This window comes from Dendrobates tinctorius, unplaced genomic scaffold (assembly GCF_039654945.1).
Source record: "Dendrobates tinctorius isolate UK_male_01 unplaced genomic scaffold, ASM3965494v1 ptg000069l, whole genome shotgun sequence".
NCBI classification, from domain to species: domain Eukaryota; kingdom Metazoa; phylum Chordata; class Amphibia; order Anura; family Dendrobatidae; genus Dendrobates; species Dendrobates tinctorius.
In genome coordinates, this window is record NW_027361737.1 from 28894120 (window position 1) to 28919647 (window position 25528).

Sequence of the window (25528 nt, forward strand, 5' to 3'; positions counted from 1 at the left end):
ATTCCTATGGCATTCCGCACATGCTGTGCTAATGCTGCGCTTTTTTCCGTGGCGGAATCGCATCGCGGAAAAAAATCGCAGCATGCTCATTCTTTTGTGCGGAATCGCAAAGAATTGCCGCGATTCCGCACCCATAGGAATGCATGAGAATCGCTTACTTCCCGCATGTGGCTATGCCCATCATGCGGGAAGTTAAGCGTCTCATGTGCGGTTGGTACCCACGGTGTGGAGGAGAGGAGACTGTCCTCCAGGCCCTGGGTACCATAGCCCTGTAAAAAAAAAGAATAAAAAATAAAAAATCGGGGTATATTTACCTTCCGGTGTCCCGCACTGCATTCCCGGCCTAGCGTTCCCAGTAATGCCTTGCGGCAAGGTCCTGTGATGACGTAGTCTCGTGTGACTCTAGTGGTCTCGTGAGATCGCTATAGCAACGCGAGACTACGTCATCACAGGTCTCGCAAGGCATTACTGGGAACGCTGAGGCCCGGGAATGCAGTGCGGGACGCCGGAAGGTAAATATACCCCGATTTTTTTTATTTTTTTTAGTATTTTAACATTCTATCTTTTACTATTGATGCCGCATAGGCAGCCTCAATAGTAAAAACCTGGTCACACTTGTCAAACACTATGTTTGACGAGTGTGACCAACCTGTCAATCACTTTCCAAGCGATGCTTCAAATCGCTTGGAAAGTGCTTGAATATCGCACGCGAAAATCGCGGCAAAATCGCGATCATAATCGCGGTAAAATCGCGGTGAAATTGCGCGGAAAAAACCGCGCGATTTCTGGGAAGGAGTCCGGTTTTTAGTGAGCGTTTTAAAACGCTACGTGGGCCCACAGCCTAAATGTCTTCTAAATAGACACAAAGTACAAAAAAACAGTGAATAACATCACAACCTCAAGCTATAGGAAACCTACTGAATAAGAAGGATCTGGTATTAAAAAAATATGCTACATTAATATATTTTTTATACTCTTTGATAAAACAGTGTTCATTTTAGGAGTTTTGTTTAAAGGCATTGTCCGTGACTTTTAGATTGATGGATGATCCTTTGGATAGGTCATCAATATCTGATTACTGGGGTGAGAAACCCAGCACACCTGTTCCCAGTGCCAGTAATGGACATGTATTTTCAATTGTGGAGCTGAAAGGCACAGCTCCATCAACTGTATGGTGGCCACGACCATGTACAGCACACCCGGTCCATTTGAACTAATGGGGGATGGATGTCCAGTACCCCGGCCCTTATTCCATTGCCGGGGCTATGCAGTATTGCTCAGTGACTAAGCACAGCCCGCCACCGGCGGCACCGAGAACAACTGATCACCAAAGGTGCAGGTGTCGCATCCCCACGAATAAGATATCCTAAGGATAGGTCCTCAATGTAAAGGTCCCGAACAAAACTATAAAGGGGTTTTCCCAAGAACAAAGTTAATTTTAAAGTTGATTTTAATCAATTAATCTTGGAATAATAATTTCCACAATTGGATGTGTTGAAAAAAATGTTTCTGTGCTGAGATAATCTTATAAATGTGCCCCTGCTGTGTACTGTGTAATGGCTGTGCCTGACCATACAAGGACATGGTCTGATCATACCACAGCTCATGAGGGGGAAGCAAAAGAGTGGATACAGACATTACAGCAGGGTTTCCCAACTCCAGTCCTCAAGGCACACCAACAGATCATGTTTTCAGGATTTCCTTTGTATTGCACAGGTGAAGCAATTATCACCTGAGCAATACTAAGGAAATCCTGAAAACATGATCTGTTGGTGTGCCTTGAGGACTGGAGTTGGGAAACCCTGCATTACAGCATGGGATCACAATTGAAATTTTTTGTGAGATAAAGCATTTCCCTGCCAGTTTTTAAAAAATATTTGATCTCAAAGAAACAATTACACTGTGTTACCAAGGTTTTGTCCCTAGGACAATTTTGAGTGTTCCTGATAAATTTTTTCATGCTGATTTCAGAAATGACTTCAGCTTTTTCCTATCACGTAAGGTTTTTGAGAAATGATATGAAACATTATAATATTCTGTTATAATTCTAAAAACTCATATATGAACTTTTTCTGAAACAGTATATTCTGAATTTTCCACTGAAATACCATAAATCGCTGACCTACATATATGCAAGCACTTATTATGGTATGCGAATTCCGAGCAGGCGCAGTGAATAATTTGGCTGACCGTGTATGGAGCATACCACATCTCCTGGGCAGGGGAGGAATCAAAAGACAATACTGACATACATAGAGCATGGCTGAATGGATCACGACCTTCAATGCTGTTCGCTGTCCCAATGATATGGAGAGAGCAGAGAAGATCATGTAACAGATTGCTATGTCTGCCTTACAAATGTAACAGGATATTCAGCAAAGAACAAGAAATCAATAGAATATCCTAATCTTCCTTCAGCCATAAGACCAGTGCCACACGATGAAAGTCTTCGTGTTCCAAAGCCGCCCAAAGTATGGACAATGGAGGACGACAAAGATGAACTAACAATGTCAGTGGAAAATGAAACTGCTGCAGACCCAGACTTTGAGCCTTCTACATCTAATCCACATCTGTTCAGTCAAGCTGATCTGAGTGACTTGTTCAGAGATTTGAAATTGTCCAAGAGGCAGGCAGGATTATTGGGATCAAGGCTACAAGAACAGAATCTCTTATTACCAGGAACAAGAGTTTCTGTTTTCACAGTCATCTAGAAAACCATAATCAATTTTTCAACCATGTCGACAGTTTAACCTTTTGCAACGACGTCTTGGGGTTGTTTGGTGCTCTTGGATGCGAACATGACCCGAAGGAATGGTGACTGTTCATTGACTCGTCAGTTTTAAGTCTGAAGGATGTTTTACTACACAACGGAAATACCTATCCTTCTATACCAATTGAACATGCCATACACATGAAAGAAACGTATGAGAATATGGAGTTACTATTGACTCACATTAATAGAAATTATAACTGGAACATATGTGGTGATCTAAAAGTTATTGCACTACTTCTTGTACTGCAGCTTGGATATACCAAGTTGTTATGAGTTCATTTTCTCCTTCACCTCTGATGTCTGATGAACTCCCTCTGCTGGTGAAAGGAGGTAGTGAAATTGATCTGGATGGGAAGAACCTGTCATCTGAACAGGTGGAGTGTGATTGGACATCCGGAATTTCTGAGTTGATATAAGGCAGCCGACGCCCTGCAGAGTTGCTGGTGATCCTTTCTGCTCTGACCTCTGGCATCCAGTTTAGTTCCTGTCTACTAAAAGCTAAGTTTTTGCTCTGCTATTTTTCCATGAGATTTTGTCTGTTTACTTAGTGTTTGTGTTCAGCCTGCCCTGGTTGGGTCGGGCTGAACTCCATTTTTGTCTCTGATCAGTTGATCTCTTTGCTCTGTCTTCAGAATATACCTGAGTGCTGATATAGTGATTTTGAAGTCTAGTGACTTCAGGGCCTTTTCTATCAGACTTGTTGGACATTATTTTTGGCAGGGTTTTTTGCGTGATTGCAGCCAGCATCTTTTCTGTCCTTTCCTATCTAGTTAGTTGGGCCCCATCATTTGCTCAGCCTGTCTTTCTGTCTGTGTTTGTGTTTTCATCTGTTTTTCACCGACAATACATGTTGGGGGCTGTCTATTGCTTTGGGGTCTGCTCTGGGGCAGTTTAGATTTCCCCTTTCTTTCTTTAGGCTTATTTAGCTCTCCGGCTGTGACGAGGGGTCTAGGGCACCGTAGGAACCCCCCACGGCTACTCTTAGTTGTGGTGAATAGGATCAGGGGTCTGCAATCCGCTAGCTACCAACCTCTCCGGTTTTCTGGACTTAGCTTGTGTTTTTGTTTTTTCCTCCTCCAGTGACTCATTCATAACACCAAGTATTGTTGTTTTATTTGTGAGTGGGACAGTCGTGCACAAGAAATACACTATTTCAGAAAGGACTGGCCACTCCGAGAAAACCTGGTTGCTGTACAGAAGAATGTTAATCATAATCCTCTCGTTGATCCAGCAAAGATATTTCTCCCTCCTTTGCATATTAAACTTGGAATTATGAAGAATTTTGTCAAAGCAATGAATAAAGAATCGGAAGCCTTTTCTTACTTGCGACAGAAATTTCCAAGAATAAGTGATGCAAAGATTCAAGAAGGTATTTTTATTGGCCCACAGATCAGAGATATAATGAATGACAGTAGCTTTGATGGTCTTTTGCAAGGTGCTGAAAAAGTGGCAAGTAGAGCCTTTAAAGAGGTGGCCTTCAACTTCCTTGGCACCATCAGAGCTCCGAACTTTGAACAACTCGTGGACAACATGCTCACAGAATATCATTATAGGAAATGCATTATGTCACTAAAAATGCATTTTCTACATTCTCACTTGGACTTTTATCCAGCCAATCTTGGTGCCGTTAGCGATGAACACGGTGAAAGATTTCACCAAGAAACTGCGCTGATGGAGAAAAGGTACCAGAAAAAGTGGAATTACGTCAATGCTGGCTGACTATTGCTGGAATCTTATTCGAGAAGCATCTGACACGGATTATAAACGAAAGTCGTCTGCAAAACACTTTTGAACAATTGCTTTTGCTACTGACATCGATGCACATGTATGTAGTGTCTCGGACGTCATAATGTAGACTATAAACTGCTGTTTTTTAACCCCTTACTGCCAGCTGATGGAATAGTACGTCAGCTGGCAGTATCCCCCCGCTTTAAGGTGGGCTCCGGGGGTGAGCCCACATCAAAGCCACGACATGTCAGCTGTTTTTAACAACAAACTTGTGCCCGCAATAGGCGCGAGCATAATCGCGATCTGCCCGCGCCTATTAAGTAGTTAAATGTCGCTGTCAAACTCTGACAGCGCGCATTTAAATGCACTTCCGGACGCCAGTCTGGAAATACGCACAGCGATGACCCCGTCACGTGATCGGAGGTCATCGCTGCGTTGCCATCACAACCAGAGGTCTCCTTGAGACCTCTATGGTTGTTGATGGCAGACTGCTATGAGCGCCACCCTGTGGTCAGCGCCCATAGGAAGACTGTAATTCTGCTGCATAGAGGTGATCTGAGCATCACCTCTATGTGGCAGAGGCGAACACGCTATGGCAGCTTCTAGCCTCCTATGGAGGCTATTCAAGCATGCCAAAAGTAAAAAAAAATGTTTACAAATATAAAAAAGATTAAAAAAAATAAAAGTTCAAATCACCCCCCTTTCGCCCCAATCAAAATAAAACAATAAAAAAATCCTACACTTACTTGGCATCTATCAATATAAAAAAGAATTAACCTGATCGCTAAACGGCGTACCGATAAAAAAAATCCAAACGCCAGTTTTACGTTCTTTTGGTCGCCACCACATTGCATTAAAATCCAATAACGGGCAATCAAAAGAACGTATCTGCACAAAAGTGGTATCATTAAAAATGTCAGCTCGGCACGCAAAAAATAAGCCCACATCCAACCCGAGATCACGAAAAATGGAGACGCTATGGGTCTCGGAAAATTGCGCTAATTTTTTTTTTTTAAGCAAACTTTGGAATTTTTTTTCACCACTTAGATAAAAGAGAACCTAGACATGTTTGGTGTCTATGAACTCATAATGACCTGGAGAATCATAATGACAGGTCATTTTTAGAATTTAGTGAACCTAGCAAAAAAGCCAAACAAAAAACAAGTGTGGGATTACACTTTTTTTGCAATTTCACCGCACTTGGAATTTTTTTCCCATTTTCGAGTACATGACATGGTGAAACCAATGGTGCCACTCAAAAGTACAACTCGTCCCACAAAAAATAAGCCCTCTCACGGCCATATTCACAGAAAAATAAAAAAGTTATGGCTCTGGAAAGAAGGGTAGCGAAAGATGAAAACAAAAAATCGAAAAAAGCTCCGGTCATGAAGGTATTAAAAACCTTACGTGACACAGACTTTTGGAGCACATATTCGTGTTCAGTATATCAAAATCTATAAGATACAATAACATTTTATCAGGGGACAAGAACTTCCCTGAAATTTGTTGCGCAGTGTTATATGTGATCCCCATGCTGTCCTGTCTGTATTCTCTTTTGCTTCCTCCCCTGCCCAGGAGCTGTGGTATGATCAGACCATGTCACTGCATGGTCAGACACGGCCATTACAAGGTATACAGCAGGGGCACATTTATAAATAACATTATCTCAACACAGGAACATTTTATTTAAACCCATCTGTAAGAGCCGCAATTGCCAACATCGCCAAAGTTGGCAGCTAAACACCTAAGTGCTGCCATCAATAGCGACAGCTGTAGCTGAGCTGTTTGACAGAGGTACTCCTACAATGGCACCAATAAAAAATAAAACTAATACTATAAAAAGACAAACCCTCATAAAGCTACATCAGTGAGAAAAATGCAAAAGCTTTGGCTCTCAGCGACATAAAAATTCTTCTATTCCTTAAAATATATTTTAAGTCTACAAAAATAAAACAAACAAAAACAAAAAAAGAAAACAACTATACAGATTTGATATCACTGTATCCATACCAAGCTGTAGAATAAGGTTAACTTGATATTTGTCGTAAGAAAAAAATACATAAAAAATACATAGAACACTGGTGAAATTGCTGAAATTGTTTTAACTCGCTGTACCCCCCCCCCCCAAAAAAAAAAAAAAATTAATAAGCTCCAATCAGTAAACTGCATTTACCCCAAAATGTTGACATTAAAAAGTACAGCTTGTCAAACAAAAAAATCATATACAACAAAACATAAACAAAATAGTTATGGCTGTTTCAATGCAAAGATAAGAAAAAAATGGAAAAAGTAACTTGGTATGCACCTATCAAAAAGTTCTGGTGGTTAAGTGGTTAATGGCCCATAGAAGACAAACATTTTATATGATATATTATTTGTATAGTAAGAAAATATAACCCTGTGGCAACCTCTGCTTGTTCCTTCCTGTAAGCTTTTTACATACTAATAATGGTAATTAGATTGTAAATTATAGTAGGAGGCAGATAATGATCTGATCCGTTGTATCTAATTATTTCTATCACTTACACATCGGGATTTACTAGTGAAAATAAGCATGTAACATCCAGCCTAAGGCGTCATGTTCGAGCCATAGCCGTTGTACAGAGATGCCCCAGACTCCATGTGCTGCAGGACTGAACTTTATAATATAGAACAATATTTTTCTATTGAATTTGAACAGGGAAAAATCTCTGAATGTCTCCATTTTACATCAACAACAGAGATGTAGTAAATGCACTTACAGTGACTTGCGAAAGTATTAACGTCTCCCTTGGTTTTTACCTATTTAGCTACAGTACAATCTGGAGAGCCTGTGTGTTGGGCTCTCTGTGCATGTGTTGTGACTGTCATACAGCCGTGACTCGTGCAGCTGCAGCAGCGAACAGCTGATCAGCAGGTGGGATCCCGGTATCTGGGTTCCCGCTGCAGCTTATTCGGTAAGCGCTATAGCTCATCTCTAGTAAACACCATCCCCACAGTGAAACATGGTGGTGGCAGCATCATGCTGTGGAGATGTTTTATTCAGCAGCAGGAACAGGGAAAATGGTCTGAGTTGAGGGGAAGACACATGTGCAAAATGCAGGGATATTCATCAACAAAATCTGCTTCAGTCTGTCAGTGATTTGGATAATGTCCTATATGCGCTTTCTGTTCTTTTTTACCCTTTCTCTATAATATATTTTTAAAAGCTTACAGACATATAGATATCAATGATAAATGAGGCACTACATGATCAAAAAAATAACCAAAAAAACAAGGGTCCCCACCATGAAAGGCAAAACATCACTATCATTAAGTATGCATTACAGCACTAAACCTCCAAAACTGTCACTAAAAATAAGTAGCCAACGTAGTTCAGAAAAATATAGGGACACATGAGGCACAGCAGGTAGGCAGGTGTAGGAAAAAGGGACAATAAATATCTTGAGTATTCTCTAATAGTCCATAAGTTTCAAATCCTGCCTAAAAGATGCTAGATGGTATTTTCCCCGTGTGCCATCCAGTGTCTATCTTGTATCCTTATGGCTTGAACCTTTCATGATCTCGGAGCCACTTGATGATCCCAATACCATAAAGTGGGGATAGGGCTGGTTTTAGACAAAGTGGTGCCCTGGTCAAAAGTTTAAAGTGGGGCCCCAAAAGCAAACATATTGCACCATCACACAGTACCATTTTGGTTATATTTACATGCGCTCAGTTCAGACTGTTAAGCGAGCGTGTCCAACAATATTGAGGTCATTCGAAACTTGTTTTCCGACTTCTTTTCACTGGCTGACTAAGAATGATGGGCACAGAACAAACATTAGTATATCAGTCTGTCTCCAAACAGTGTCATGTTATCAGCAGCATATGTGCAGTTTTCACCAGGCGATGTGCTGCTTAGAATAATGATTTCTGTTCCAGCATAAAGAATCCAATCACTCAATGACTAGTCAGCATTTTGCTCATAAAGTATGATGCACACCATAATCCTCCATATAGTATAATGCACACCACATAGTCCTCCATATAATATAATACACTCCAAATAGTCCTCCATATAGTATAATGCATTGGATAGTCCTCACTTTAGTATAATGCAACAATTAATCTTCCATATAGTATAATGCACCTCACAGTCCTCCAAAAAGTATAATGCACTCCCCATAGTCTTCCATATTGTCACAGTCCAATTCTTGGATCTGTGTCAGATTCGGGATTCCCTCATTTAAACCTTTTTTTTCCATTCAGGCCTGGGAGCTTAATATGGGTTTTTGCCCCCAGTGGCCATAGGTGTTATTGCATGTCTGTTGGTTTCCCTGCTGATGTGACCACTCCCTTGGCTATATAAGGTCACATGGTGCACTAGCAGTTGTTGGTTACAGCAGGTCCTTTTTGGATTCCAACCATGGTGAAAGGAGCAGCTGGCTCTGAGGTTTCGAGCCACTGTTGAAACCGGTGCTGAACTCTGCCTGCCAGGTGTCTGCAGCAGAGAAAGATGGTGAAGGTAGCAGCTGGCTCTGAGGTGTTGAGCCACTGCTGAAAGTTAATCCGGTGATGAACTCTGCTACCTGGTGACTGCAGCAGAGAAAGATGGTGAAAGTAGCAGCTGGCTCTGAGGTGTCGAGCCACTGCTGAAAGCTGATCTGGTGCTGCACTTTGCTGCCTGGTGACTGCAGCAGAGAAAAATAAGTTTTGGTGTTTTCCCCTTTTTCCTTCGTGTGTATTAGTGCAGTGGTGGGAGCGGTGTTCCCATGATCCAGTTCCCTAGCAAGGGATAGGTGCAGGGATAGTGAGGGATTCAGGTATCCTGCTAGGGAACGTTAGGAGTGTTCAGGGACACTGCCTCAGGGGAGTGCAGGAGGTCTCCACGTCCCCATTCCCTATTGCAGGGCCCACCGTTGTAACTATTTCCCCGGTGTTCCCCTTTTGTCTTGTTGATTCAGTTACCGACCTTCGGGTCGTGTCTCACAGGACAGGCATACGTGACACTGTCTTGTTGTTTCAGTTACTGAACTGTGGGTTGTGTCACACAGGACAGGTACACGTGACAGTTTATGACCAACCATACATTTTCTCTGGTGAGCCATGGGCCAAGTACAGACCTGTGATCAATTGCTTCTGGTCCTCACTGAGGAGAGTGAGGAGCTGCATGGTGTGTTGGAGCAGCAGCAGTAGTTATCAGGGTCTGGGGCCTCCCCTCTGGCTCAACCAGAACCCCAATTTGCAGCTTTAGCGAATATGCCCCCTGTAGTCCCTGCTGGTGAGCGGGACTTGCTCATATACACGGACGCACCCAGGCAGGTGGGAGGACTTGGTGTCCCCGAGGTGCTGCCTGATGTTCCCCCAAGGTGAGGGGGCGCATCCCTGCAGTGAGCAGACTGATTATTTGGTCCGTGGGGCTCACGCCGAAACCTCTACACTATCGAAGAAGCCACCCCCTCCTGGTCATGTGGAGGAAGACGACCAGGGAGTGTATATTTCCTCCATATCCCTGTCCCCTTCTCCAGTAGTGGCAGCAGGGGTGCTGCCAGGGAGTAGGGGCAAGTAGCAATCCTCACCACAAGTTGCCCCTCAGAGTCGGAGTCCTCTTAGGAGGGGGGTAGAGAGGAGTGGTTACCTCTGAGCCTTGTGGGGGTGTGAGTGTTGCGACATAGAGGGATGCATTTGTTGTTGGTTCTGTTAGGAGTTCACCGTCTAGCGGCAAGAGAGTGAATGACAATAAACGTGCAGGTCCGGACCTGGGTGTGTATGTGTTTGCATGGGTGCCTGCTATTCTCGCGCCAACGAGTTATCAACTGGAGTTATCCTTTGTTATACCCAGGCCTAGCTCATTCCCCAGGTCAGTGCTCTGGAGATTTGTGGTACCTCCGGAGTATACGTCGTCACCACCATCTGCCCTCTCTTGCCATGAACCGGAGTGTCAGATGATTGCTAAAGTGAACTATGGTGGAATAAGGTGTCCTCGCTGTCGGTGGTCTGGTGAGGTACAGTGTTGAGGGAGGGGTACTGTCACAGTCCAATTCTTGGATCTGTGACAGATTCGGGATTACCTCAATTAAACCTTTTTTTTCCTTTCAGGCCTGGGAGCTTATTATGGGTTTTTGCCCCCGGTGGCCATAGGTGTTATTGTATGTCTGTTGGTTTCCCTGCTGATGTGACCACTCCCTTAGCTATGTAAGGTCACATGGTGTATCAGCAGGTGTTGGTTATAGCAGGTCCTTTTTGGATTCCAACCACGGTGAAGTTAGCAGCTGGCTCTGAGGTGTTGAGCCACTGCTGAAACCTGGTGAAGTTAGCAGCGGGCTCTGAGGTTTCGAGCCACTGCTGAAACTGGTGCTGAACTCTGCCTGTCCGGTGTCTGCAGCAGAGAAAGATGGTGAAGGTAGCAGCAGGCTCTGAGGTGTCGAGCCACTGCTGAAAGTTAATCCGGTGATGAACTCTGCTGCCTGGTGACTGCAGCAGAGAAAGATGGTGAAAGTAGCAGCTGGCTCTGAGGTGTCGAGCCACTGCTGAAAGCTGATCTGGTGCTGCACTTTGCTGCCTGGTGACTGCAGCAGAGAAAGATAAGTTTTGGTGTTTTTCCCTTTTTCCTTCGTGGGTATTAGTGCAGCGGTGGGAGCAGTGTTCCCACTATCAAGTTCCCTAGCAAGAGATAGGTGCAGGGATAGTGAGGGATTCAAGTATCCTGCTCAGCGACAGGTGACGAGCCTGTATAGGGAATGTTAGGAGTGTTCAGGGACACTGCCTCAGGGGAGTGCAGGAGGTCTCCCCGTTCCCTATTGCAGGGCCCACCGTTGTAACTGTTTCCCCGGTGTTCCCCTTTTGTCTTGCTGATTCAGTTACCGACCTTTGGGTCGTGTCTCACAGGACAGCTATACGTGACATTGTCTTGTTGTTTCAGTTACCGACCTGCGGGTCATGTCACACAGGACAGGTACACGTGACACATATAGTATAATACACTCCCCATAGTAATCATTATATTATATTGGCTCCTATAGTCCTCCATATTGTATAATGCACCTCCGTAGTCCTCCACATAGTACAATGCACTCCATGCAGTATAATGCATTTCCCATAGTCCTCCATACAGTATAATGCATTCTGCATAGTCCTTCATACATTATAATGCGGTCCCTTATAGTATAATGCACTTGCAACAGTCCTCGATAGAGTATAATGCAGTGCCCATATAACACACAGAGTATAACACAGCCCACATATAGTACACAAAGTATAACCCACTCCTCATAGAGTAAAATGCAGCCCCCATGAAGTAAAATGCAGCACATAAAGTATAATGCAGCCCATAGAGTATAATGCAGCCCCATATAGTATAATGCAGCCTCAAATAGTATAAGGCAGCCCCATAGAGTATAATACAGCTCCCATAGTGTATAATGCGGCCTCATACAGTGTAACACAGTCCCATAGAGTTTAATGCAGCCCCCATAGAGTATAATGCAGCCTTATAGAATATAATGCAGCCCCTTTAGAGTATAATTCAGCTCCCATTGAGTATAATGCAACCCCCATAGAGTATAATGTAGCCTCATAGAGTATAAATGCAGCCCCCATAGAATATAATTCAGCCTTAAGTAGTATAATGCAGTCCCATATTCCTCCAGTATAATGGCCACCATGTACTCACTGATTTAAAAATAAATAAATACAATATCCACCTTTCCTTGTTCTCCCCTGCTGATCCGATCTCTGCATCTACTCAGCAGCGCCAATGCTCGGCACAGAGTGGTGCACGATGAAGTGACATCACCGCACCCGCTGCATCAGAAGTAGAGGGGGAATGATGGGAGGAGGGTCACCTGACACTCTCTACTCCACATTGATTTCAACTGTATCAGCATCTGTGGTGGCTAGGGGCCCCTAGGGAAGTGGGTCCCCTAGGCAAATGCCTAGTTTTCCTGCCCCTAACGCCGACCCTGAGTGGGGAACTCCTAGAGGTGGCTACATGAACATGGTCAGCAGACGTGTGCCATTTCCTCATTGCTGAGGTACTGCTTTTTTGGTGGTCGCATTTATTCCATGTTGAAGGGTATGTGACTATATCACTGAGGCTGTATTTTTTCACTTGTGCTTTTACAGTTTTTTAATTAATATCTGTGTGGTTTATCATGTAGCTGTGCACATATTGCCTATTAATTGTCTATTAAGTTATAGTGACCTCTTAGGATCAACATGGAATGTGGCACCATTAAAAAATTCCTAGGGTGCCAACCTCCGCAGTTTAGGCAAAGCACTATAGCAATTTAGGGATAAATAAGGATTAATTAGATGCTTAATTATCCCCTTTCCCTTTATCTAAATACCTGTTGTGCCCCATTTAACTCTATTTATTTTTCTTACCTATTTATCTTGTCTTGCGTATTTTCAACAATAGAATGTCATTACATGCGGTAAATTCGCATGCACCTAATTAGAATGCTATATTCCTGATTGTGGGAACATAGCTTAAATCTTTCTTATCTACTTATCTTGTCTTTAATGACAATTTTTAATGCATACTTAAAAAAGTGATGTTTTACCATCATTAGTTTTTTATTTTTATAATGTTAGAAATATTCATAAAGGAGGTGAAAACTACAGTATATAAAACAATACAGGGTACATTTTATTTCAGATAACTTTTAAAATAAACATTTGTGTGTGTACATGTGGAATAGTCCAATATCTGGTCATGATATGTCTTGTATTCTGTATTTTTCTCCAGTTTTCAGCTCTAATTTTCAGTTCTCGCTGAGGTAGTGGGTGCAGACTAGCTGCTATGATAACCCAAAAACAGAGGGATTTCTGATTTTCTTTCTCTCTGTAGCACTAGGACAAAAACAGCAGAGGCTAAGAGGACAGTATACAGCAGTACTCAGCTGTGTGGTTGTGAATCCAGCACTGCAATTAGGTCAGTATGCTTGAAGCTTCCCATCACTCATTGTGTTGAGTGCTTCTCACTCCTCCTCTTACTTTCTACATAGAATATAATAGGAGGTGTACCCTGATACCTCACTGTGCTGGCAGTCCATCTTGCCTTTATCAAAACCGATTTTAGTTATTATTGAGTCAATATGAGCTCAGTAGTCATGGGGGCAGGAAAAAGTACCTTATAAGTGGAAAAAAGCAGCGCTCTCTGATAAATTATATTGCAAAATTTCTAATATTTGCTTCTACTACTTATTTTATGCAATGTTTGTTGAAATGACATAGACCATTTAATGAAATCAATGATGCTGTCACATATGCACTGAATTGCTGCAGACTTACCATCCTGGACAAGTAGAGGCCTTGTGACTCAGCGTAATGAATCGACTGGTTAACCACATCCCGAATTCCTAATAGAGATTGCTCCAGGTCATGAGATCCAGACATTTGATCTGCAAGGTGCTCCAGCAAATTAATGAATTCTCTCCAGGGGCCATCTAGACTTGTTAGGCTGGCCAAACATCCTCTCATAACATTGAGACAGTAGCCAACACAGGGTCTGATAAGAGTCAATCCCTGGCAGTGAGGACAATACTGCATTCTCACCAATGACCGTGTGCACTCCCGGGTCAAGCCTGCATGCTGAGTACTGTTAATAACTTGTTCGGCCATGCCTAATGCTTGTTTCATCATTCGGCTGGCCCACAAAGATTTAGACAAATGTTCAAGCATTTCGTTTGAATAGTTGCCAAAAGGGTTAATATCCTGTCTTGTCAAGCGTAGACAGTCCAAGTACTCCCCTGACAAAGACACTACCCCGGGGTTAATAAGATGGTTGTAGACGGAGGGGAAAAGGGCATCCCAAAACCGAGAAAACGCATCTTCCAATGGCATGTCAGCTCCCATGATATTAAGTGAGAGGTCAGTAAATAGCTCCTTTACTGACTCGTGTACATCCTGGGCCATTGAGCGGTACTTGCTATCAAACAGTGAAAGTGTGTTGTTTGTAGCCACGTCAATCAAATGAGTGAACGTCTCTGGAAGAGAAAATCAGAAACAGCAGTTATTAAATGGAACAATATGTAGACAAGTATAAACTATTTATTATATTAGATTCCCATACATATACTGCCATTACACTGCACATTATAATGAATGAACAATAGAAAATAAGCAAGAATTCAAGATTCAAAGACCTGTAGACACCAGATTTAAAAAAAACAAACAAAACAACACTTTAGCTATTATTGAGATTAAAGCGAACCTGTCACCTGTCAGGTTTGGCTGATATAAGATACGGCCACCGCCTTTCAGGGCTTATCTACAGCATCCTGAAACAGCCATATCACTAGTTTACAGAGAGTCCAGTATTTCAGCTGATGTTATTTGTGGGTTTTTCTTTGCACCCCGAACAATTTTCCTGGCATTTGTCACAGGTCACAGGTGAGGATGTTACCTTTAGTAGCCATTCAAACCCATTTGTGTCAATGTCTGTGCATGTTATCAGGCCAAAATCACCAGGGTATGTAAACTTTTGGTCATTTGGATGTTTTGGGGAGTCATTATGATTTAAAAAGAGAAAACACAGTAGTTTGACAATAAATGGCTTCACCAACCACTAACCATGAGTGGAGAAAAAGTTTTGGTGTTATCATTCATATTCTCTGAAAAAAGGCCAAGAAAACAAAAATTCTCCCGGGGTATGTGAACTTTTGAGAACAACTGTACACTAACATATCTGTCCCAGGCCTCCTGGGGGAGAGAGAGGGGACTGCTGGAGCACAGTAAGGTTGGAGACTTGGGCCTCTCTACCTTTAAGAGTACCCCGAGACAGGGATAGTTAGGGTCCCAGTTCCTGGAACAGTTTGAGGCCTCCATTCCTTACTAAAGACCATCACAGCATAACAGGAGTAACCTGAGGTAGGTATCACCCTCTTTCATGTCCCATATACCTTAACTGCACGTATGGACATAAGAAAACCTCTTAAATATAAACTTTTTATTCTTCATCATCATAAGAAACTTGAAGCTTTACAACTTTATTACTTAAGAATTGGCATTCACATAGATTTAATGAATTCATAAACCTTTCCAAAGACAAGTCAATGTTGGCAGCTTGACTTCCAAAATTCCATCTGCCTGACCACAGTGGAACTTCCCACTAATAATGGAGTCACTTGGTCCAAGTTCCAGGCAAGTCTCTAAGTTTCTCTTCCAAAAACAAAAAAGAAAGTAGAGTCTCCAGCCTATACTGTTTTATTGAAATGAGCAAGAGAATAACGTCTACATTTATGTCTTCACCCTCTAAATCGATGAGGTAAGACAATGGGCTATATTGGTTTGTCAGACAGATTCCATGTCTGCTAACCTTAGAAAACCATCTACAAAATATGCATCAGATGTTTTAACAAGTCACAAATTCAGACATGAATGATTAAATAAAGGCCCGAAGAGAGGTATTACAAATAACAACGGCTGGCAGCGCTTTCTCCCCTAAGAGCACTTAGAGGATCCCGGCAGAAGATCCTTTACGTTCATTGCTAAACGGAGGCTACAGATGTTTGGATTTACCACTCTTATAGGATGTGCTGGCTCTTAGCCCTAAAACATCTATGATCCTTTGGAAGTTGTCACATAATGTCAATCCTTACAGCATTAAATCATTTTCTTGTTATACAGTCTGGCATTTCTAATCCTCATGTTACAATTTCATCCTGAAATGCTGGGTTCTGGTGGAGGATGATCTATGAACAGGATGCAATAGAATATACCTGTTTGATTGTCAAGATTTTCGATAATGCATTGTTGCACCATTATTACACCCTAAATAAGTTAAAAGCTGGTAGATGTGTGGAAAATTAATATGTGATAAATACTAGGACACTGGGCCCACCACATAGATCTTCACACATTACCAGATTGCATGCTTGCCAACTTTTGTAGTTGGTGCTCTGGTAGATACTGTTTAGGTGTGCTGCCTAAATGTTTTGTCATTAGCCAGACACATTTTGACATGTTCTTCACACCTGTATCCCATCCCCTCCAAGCCTTTTTTCACTCCCCCAAAAATGTGACTGGACGATAAATGTGTAACTCAGATTCACACTCAAGAAATCTTCTGTAAGCACATTTGCCAAGTACCAAGAAGATTTTCAATCTCATTCAGAAGTCTAGGCAATCTTCTCTTTTCAGGGTAGCCTTCTAGATGTTCTGAGAGAGATGGCAAATAGTGATGAGTGAACATGCTCAGTATCTGTGCACGTTATGGCAAGTATACTAGTATCAAAAGACCAGGTCCCCCATTTCTCCACACCAACAAAACTGCAATAGGGAAGAGTCTGTATAGACCCCAATCCATACAACTATGGAAGTTATGACTACAAACAGGAATATTTAGTAATAGTCTTCAACATGCATTACAATAATGTGGTTGTTACCAGGACCAGTGATTTCTAGCATTATGTTAGGTATAGGGGGTGCATAACCCAAAGATTTCTTCTTAATCGCACCTACTTGATGAAACACATAGCCATTTATTTTGAAGTCAATAATTGACCTTTGGTATCAAAAAGACCTAAACACATAGACATCTAGAAGCAGTGTCGGACTGAGGTGCCAAGGGCCCACCAGTAACATTGACTTTGGGGGCCCACTTTTCACCTGCATACAAATATTACACTACCCTCATTCACAAATTTAGCTATATCTCTATATAATAATAAACTGGGTAGTTTGGTTACTGAATTATGAGATGCTGCCTTATCCTGTACAGAGTAAATCATGTGAATTGTGCCAAGTACTGACCATAGAGTGGGGTTGCGGGCCCATGTCTGCACAGGCGGCCACCAGGGGAAATCCCCTGTTCCCCTATGGGCCAGTCCGAGCCTGTCTAGAAGGAATGTCAATATTTCCCCATTTCCAGACAAGGTCACACAGAGTAAAGAACAGACCCTATTACTCTGTGTAAAGACTACTGTTGCTGACCTCAGAAATAGTTAACATTCATTTCATAGTCAACATTCTGTTTGAGAACCATGGTATTTCAATTAGGCGTAATCTAATGAAACAGCTGCCATTGTCAAAAACTCCATAGTGCCATAAATTATTAAGCAGCACAGAGGGGACATTTCGCGACAAAATTTAGAGCTCTGAAAGACCAATGAGTGAATTCATTTTTTATAAAATATGTTTGTTTTATTTGACTATTAAACCCTGATCCTGGAACTTAGTCAGAAAATGGTAGTGAAGAGAGAATCGATTTTATGAAATTTGCAGGTCCTGGTGAATTTGAACAATTTGCTATTGATTTGTGTGAGTCAACGAAAAGCTGTTGCAAAAGATTGCAACAGCCACAGCCATCACATCACATGTTATAGCACAGCCAATCAGGAGAGACTAGACTATAGTCTATATAAAAGACTATGCAGGGAATGCAGCAGCCGTTTTAGGAAGGTTTTGGGATAGTTAAAGTATGTCAGAGCTCAACGTTCAGCAATAGATGTAAGAGAAAGCACTAAAGCACTGTACAAATATTCCATACAGTAAAATGTGGTGCAACATGCAGCAGTGAATAAGATAAGGGTAGTAGTCTGTGAATAATGCAGAGTTAATTGACAAAGGGAGAGAGAAATAGGAGAGATGACAGCAGTAGCAGTGACACCATGCTCAGTGTGATTGATCAGGGTTATGGTGTAGCTGGTATAGGTCCTCCTGCACTTCAATTACAATTACACTTTTTTCTTCATAATTCATATTGCACTAGAAAGCAGCAACAAGGTAAAACAATATTTTTACAGGAAAAATAATGAAATCAGAGTCATTCAGAGTTGGTGTGCTTGCTTGTCAGAAGCAACTGTACTGAGATTTTGCATTTCTTGTGCAATCCTTTTTTTGATGGGCAGAATAATTGTTTTTTTCTTTAATACAAAACAAAATTCTCCAAAATCTAGACATTTACCTGTGACCCTCTACCTGATATTGGGTGTGGATCACCCCCAGGGGCAAGTGTGGGATTTCACTTACTTGGTACCGGGCCGATGTCTCAAAGGGATGTGTCACGGTGGCGGTGACCCGGTCCGTGGCCCCAGGGCGTCCATGTAAAATAGGTGGAATGAAGATGAATAAAGTTTATAAGTAGATGATTCATGACGCCACCTGTGGTACTCGGCAATGAAGGTGTTAAGCCGACGCTGCAGTGCAGATCCTCTGGGACAGATGGTGTGGTGCAGCAAAGATGTAGTAGCTCTCCACAGGTAGAGCTGTAGTCCCAGGGCAGTAGTAATAGATGTTGAGGTAGATGGTGTAGTGTTAGGCACAGAGATGTAGCAGTGCTGAGTAGGTTGGCGCAGGAGAAAGGCAATGACACAGCTGAGTGCAGTTCCAATTCTTCTACTCACGTTTCTGGCACAGAAAAGTGCCCGCTTCAGGGCCACAGTCTCCGGATCAGGGACACAGCCAACTCCCAGGTAGATGGAATTAACCCTTCCAGCACTCCCTCTCGTGTGCCTTTCCTTAACGTCTCCTTTCTAGCACTAATCTGAAGTACTTGCGGTGCTGAGCTCCACACAAGTTCCTCCTTGCTGATTTTACTTATAACTCCACTCATATGACAGGTGGCTGTAGCCTGCTTTGGGGACTCCGTCAATAAAGTCCCGGCTCACACACGTTGCCACTGTGTCTTCGAGTCTTAGGTGGGAATAAAGTGGTCACAACTTCTATTCCTCTGGTTTCTGCTGCAGGATCATTAGTATCACACACAGCCTTGGATACCGGCGCCCGGCCTTGGCGCATTAAACTTAGGAAAGGGCTCTGCACTAGCCCTAGTACCCAGTCTCTCTCCTCCTTACGCTCCGTTCTTATCTATCTTCCATCTGAACAACTGACTCTTCCTTTCCTTCTCTTTCCTTGCCATCAGCTCCAGCTCACAGGAGACTGCTGTAAGTACGTACTCACTCCGTCCCCGCTCCGTCCTCAACAGGGGATTCTCACTGACGAGAGATCCTCTACGCTTCCCCTTGCGGGGAACTTCTGCCTTCCTCCCCCTCTAAGGAGATTCTCCCGCCTTTCCCTCCAAGGGGATTCTGACCTAACTTCCTGTCAGCTTTCCCCTCTAGTGTTTATCAGCTCCACCCAGCACCCTTCATGAACCAAAGCAGCTACCATAAAGGGTGTTCTTCTGTTCTAAGGTGTCTGTGCTGGATGTAGGTGCTGGAATCTGGTCAGGTGTTACCATCTTACCTGGGGAGTGGGATATTACACCTCAGAAGGAGGTGCAGTACCTCTGTGGCGACTGAACCCTCAGGGGTGCCACAGGTGCATATCCCAGCAATATATTTTATGCACATTTGTCAAATTTTACATCCATACCCACCATACTAATACAGCTCCCTGCTGCAGGTGCTGACTGTTTGGTCATGTAACTAACAAGCTTTTCTTAAGCCATTTAATAATAATAATTTTACTGGGTAGCAAATAGGAAGCCAGAAGATAGGGTGGATCATTGCAAAGGCGTACAGAACATAAGATCATTGCACTGTTGATGTAGAGGACCTTATTGATTAGGCACAGGAAAATATAGAAAAGATCCTTATGAAGTCTGTGACAGCTGAGAATCAAGAGAGACAGTCTCTTTAAGAAGTGATATTCCGTGCACACACGCATGTGGAAGGCAAAAGCGAAGGACCAAGGAGAGAATGGTGGCAAACATAGGCTACATGCATGAGCAAACCAGAGTAAAGCAAGATGCTGGGCAATACGACCTTGTACCCAAGGTCTGGAAGAGGAACATTATGTTGGTCACAAAAGCCACAAGGTTGGGACTGAAATACCGCACTCTAACCTTACAGTCATGAGCTAGGAGGTTTCGAATAAACGCAGCTATTGATTCTGTTCATATGAGAAGTTCTACACTTCACGGGACACAGAAAACCTTAATCTGAATTATTACTTGATCATACAATGTGATTATTGTCAGTCCGAAAAGCTTCATCTGTTATTGCAATCTATGGGGGCCTCAATGACTAACATAAGCTGCCAGCTAGGATAATTATATCCTCTGTATTGTTCTGAATCCTTCTACTATTCAACATTCACTTCATGCCATCGATATATCTCCAGCCATGTGTGACAGCTTTCTCTTTGCTCATAATTTAAAGATGATGGGCTCAAGTATGTTTTCCATTCTCCGACAGGTCAACCATTTGATAATACTCAAGATTCATTTGCGCACAGTTCTGTATACGAAACAACAAGATCAAGTTATAGCAATTGCCAACTCAGAAGGGGTCCGCAATACCCAAGTCTAATTATTTCTCTCCAGGACTGTAAGACTGATATGAGATTGTATCATAAAACTGTACCTCACCTCATCACGGGTATTCAAAAATAATTTGGTTATTACTGGCTCAATCTCAGAACAGGTGGTGACCAACCAAAGCGAAATATCCCCCTGGGGTGCAGTTTACTAATATTACATCAAATGGATAAAAAAGATGGAATCTGCAGAGACCGTGCAATGTGATAGCAAAAAGCCCATTTCAGTAAAAATACCATACATGAGCAAAGGAAAACTAAATACCGCACTTATCTCACGGAGACAAATCCATAGAAACTGATGGAATGTTTTCCTTTGATAAATATGATTGTATGGATTTTCAGTGACTATTACCATTTCTAATTTAAATAAACATCTCGCCCCTCTATGAAGAAATTGAGGATTTTATTATAACAAGCTTTTTTCGATAGATGACAATTTACAACATTGATTTTCCTGCTTAGAAAATATCTGAAGGAAAATAGGCTACTGTATTTCTAAAGAGCTCAGATCGATCCACAAGATGTTAGTTTGTACACTGAAAGCGATAAGTCAATATAATATGCTGCTAAAACTTAAGGGGTTATCCAACACCTCTAATTCATGCATCAGAGAGTGAGCGGCGCTGCTGTCATGGTGTCCGACAGCCTCTTGCTAGGTTTCGTGAGTCACCATGCATGTGTCCTATTCTAATTATTATGATAAGTGAAAAAGAGAGTCTGTTGTTCACAAAGGATCTGCGTTATCTCTGTTTCCATATTTACTCTGCTTTCCTTATGACAAGCAAAATATATAGCAGTCATCGATCAAAGAGTTTTATGTTTAGCATTTCTATTGATGGGAAAGTGCACTTTCCCCACAAAAATTTGTACAAAAATTAATAGCTGCCGGCAGGTGCCACTAGAGGGAGCACACTTATTATTGAGGTCTACGTCTGACAGTACACAGTGAGCTCTTAAACTCCCCTTAGCGGTGAGCATGTTATGTTGCGATCACAGTTTTTCACGGAATAGCGGTGACCACAAAAAAAAGAACAATTTCCCATTTAATTTCTCTCTCCTCTGATGTAATCTAGCACATCATGGGAGAGAGCAATGGGGTCCCCCCGGTACCTCTGGTGTCTTTGAACCCTCCTGCATCCTACAGTGATGTACCCCGTCCGTTGGTGTCTTCTTCTGGGAAGAAAATGGCGGGCGCATGCACAGCGCGCCCGACAAGATCTGCAGGCCAGCACCCGGCAACAATAGGAAATTTTTCCTATTGGTTCATTTTGATCACTGTGATGGACCTTATCACAGTGATCAAAATAAAAAAAATAGTAAATCAACCCCCTCTTTATCAGCCCCTTAGTTAAGGAAAAATAAAATAAAAAAAGGTTTTTATTTCCATTTTTCCATCAGGGTTAGAGTTGGGGCTATTGTTAGAGTTGGGGTTAGAGCTAGGGTTGGGGTTATAGCTAGGGATAGGGTTGGGCTGGGGTAAGGGTTGGGCTGGGGTAAGGGTTGGGGCTAGGGTTAGGGTTGGGGCTAGGGTTAGGGGAGAGGCTAGGGGTAGGGTTGTGTTGGAGTTAGGGTTGTGGTATTAGGTTTAGGGCGGTGGTGTTGGGTTTAGGGTTGTGTTGGGGTTAGGGTTATGGTTAGGGTTGGGATTAGGGTTAGGGGTGTGTTGGGGTTAGAGCTGTGTTAGGGATGGAGTTAGAATTGGGGGGGGTTTCCACTGTTTAGGTACATCAGAGGGTTTTCAAATGCGACATGGCGCCCGACATTGATTCCAGCCAATTTTGTGTTCAAAAAGTCAAATGGTGCTCCCTCCCTTCTGAACCCTGCCATGCCCCCAAACAGTGTCTTTCCCCCACATACGGGGTATCAGTGTACTCAGGAGAAATTGCACTATGTGGTTCATTTTCTCCTGATACTCTTGTGAAAATAAAAAAGTTTGGATGCAAAGTAAATTTTTTGTGAAAAAAGTAAAATGTTCATTTTTTTCCTTCCACATTGCTTTAGTTCTCGTGAAGCACCTGAAGGGTTAAGAAAATGTGGTTTTGCGCACAGGGGTGCAGTTTTTAGAATGGTGTCACTTTTGGATATTTTCTGTCATATTGACCCCCCAAACTCGCTTCAAATGTGAGCTGGTCCCTAAAAAAATGGTTTTGTAAATTTTGTTGGAAAAATGAGAAATCGTTGGTCAACTTTAAACCCTTATAATGCCCTAACAAAAAGAATTATGTTACCAAAATTGTGCTGATGTAAAGTAGTCATGTGGGAAATGTTATTTATTTATAAATTTCCTAAAGATTAATACAACTACAGTGATAGCAGTGTAAAAGTGTTTGATTGGACAAAATTCTAATTGTAATTAATTCAAAATTGTTAGAACTCCCCCAATAAGTTCTTATACTTACCTCTCCTCAGCAAACCACGTATCTGTCCATGTGCTGCTTCTCCAAGCTTGGTCCGGGTCCCCCAATCGGATCCTCTTCAGTTTTCTTCGCTCTGTAGGTTTTCAGTGAGCACTACCACTAACCAGGCCCCACTCAGTCACATAATGGGTGAATCACAACAGTGTCATGTCTCATGTCTCACATGGCTGCACAGGGCACGACGCATGCTGTTAATGTCAATGTCAATCATCGTGCCCCTGATGGCCATCTAGTCAGCGATGTTGCCCACTTAAAGACTAAGATGGAGGAAACTAAAAAGTAGCTGATCGAAGGATTCAACAGGAAGCAGTGGTTGAGGAACAAATTTGGGAAGTGCTGAGCAGATGTGATTTAAAGAGTTATTTTTTAACCCTTCCTGACAGTTTTGATTGGCACCAAATTTATTCAATGCAAATTGCATGTTCTTTCCATCCCAAATTGGGATATTTGCTCTTTTCTATACCCCTTCATTTAAGAAACAGGGTCCATAACCCTCATTTGAATGGAATGACAGTCACGCATCTCTATGGGACTAATGAAGATAGCGTTTCTCTGTCAACCTTATTGATAGTGAACAGAGCACAAACCCCCATTCTTCAACAGTACACGTCCTATTAGTGGAACCGTAGCGATCAGACAGCTATTACATTTAAGAATAGTGTCAAAGATAACAGCCGTGGGGGCATGCAGAACCACCGCTGTCACCAGTTTATCACAGATGACACCACAGAGATCACAGATCCCACCGCTGTCATTACACATTGTCAACGAACGCAACTCCGCTGCCTCCAATCGTTTATGCAGGTTGATTGGACACCCATTAGAAGTAGCGTATGGCTTCAGGGGTGTGGTTTACAGAGCAAGAGGAACAGAGCTATTACATTTTATATGTTTATTCCAGAAAGATATGCAGTGTTATAAAAATATACAAAAATAATACAATATGGGTACAAAACAATACGGTATATACAATTACATAAAATATAAAGTAATAATGAAAGAAAATGACTAAACTTGATATCACGGAAATGGCTCAGAGCTTAGTGAAGGGAAGTACTCCGATTAGGAAAATGGAACACTCTTACAGTGAACTACCGTATGTCTTCCTGAATGAACAAACACAGTGACCCAAATTTTCATTTTTATTAGCTCAATGCTACAACTACATACCCCCCTGATGAGCTCACATGGGGGATGATTGTGGTATGTGTTAGGTCCTTCAGAATGGCATGAGATCCCCAACTTACAGGCTATCTTCGCCATTGGAGGTCCCAGGCAACAGATATTATCGTCATGTTTCATATCGCGATTTTTTTCTTTACATTAAGGTGAAACATGACCAAAATTACATCATGCATATGTCCGTTATTAAGTTGAAGGGGTTAGAATGACCTTACAGTGATGTGACTGAATGCATTGTGTCTGTCCCTTTGCTACGACACCGAAAATACAGTGGGGAAAAAAGTATTTAGTCAGCAAACAATTGTGCAAGTTCTCCCACTTAAAAAAATGAGAGAGGCCTGTAATTGACATCATAGGTAGACCACAACTATGAGAGTCAAAATAAGAAAACAAATCCAGAAAATCACCTTGTCTGATTTGGCAAGATTTATTTTTAAATTATGGTGGAAAATAAGTATTTGGTCACCTAAACACATGCAAGATTTCTGGCTCTCACAGATCTGTAACTTCTTCTTTAAGAGGCTCCTCTGTCCTCCACTCATTACCTGTAGTAATGGCACCTGTTTGAACTTGTTATCAGTATAAAAGACACCTGTCCACAAACTCAAAAAGTCACACTCCACTATGGTGAAGACCAAAGAGCTGTTGATGGACACCAGAAACAAAATTGTAGCCCTGCACCAGGCTGGGAAGACTGAATCTGCAATAGGCAAGCAGCTTGGTGTGATGAAATCAACTGTGGGAGCAATAATTAGAAAATGGAAGACATACAAGACTACTGATAATCTCTCTCGATCTTGGGATCCACGCAAGATCTCACACCATGGGGTCAAAATTATCACAAGAACGGTGAGCAACAATCCCAGAACCACACGGGGGGATCTAGTGAATGACCTACATAGAGCTGGGACCACAGCAACAAAGGCTACCATCAGTAACACACTACGCCGCCAGGATCCTGCAGTGCCAGACATGTCCCCTTACTTAAGCCAGTACATGTCCGGGCCCGTCTGAAGTTTGCTAGAGAGCATTTGGATTATCCAGAAGAGTACTGGGAGAATGTTATATGGTCTGATGAAACCAAAGTAGAACTGTTTGGTAGAAACAAAACTCGTCGTGTTTGGAGGAGACAGAATGCTGAGTTGCATCCAAAGAATACCATACCTACTGTGAAGTATGGGGGTGACAACATCATGCTTTG

At 42.4% G+C, this 25528-nt stretch overlaps 1 protein-coding gene across 3 annotated transcripts in view; it reads right to left on the reverse strand.

The window, feature by feature from the left end:
- Positions 1 to 25528, reverse strand: part of LOC141095321 (glypican-5-like) — a 442719-nt gene that overhangs the window by 359028 nt on the left and 58163 nt on the right. For all 3 annotated transcript variants that reach the window (XM_073581289.1, XM_073581288.1, XM_073581290.1), the window contains exon 3: positions 13757 to 14451. In XM_073581289.1, coding sequence (XP_073437390.1) covers positions 13757 to 14451 — 695 coding nt within the window. The remainder of the gene's footprint in view (positions 1 to 13756; positions 14452 to 25528) is intronic.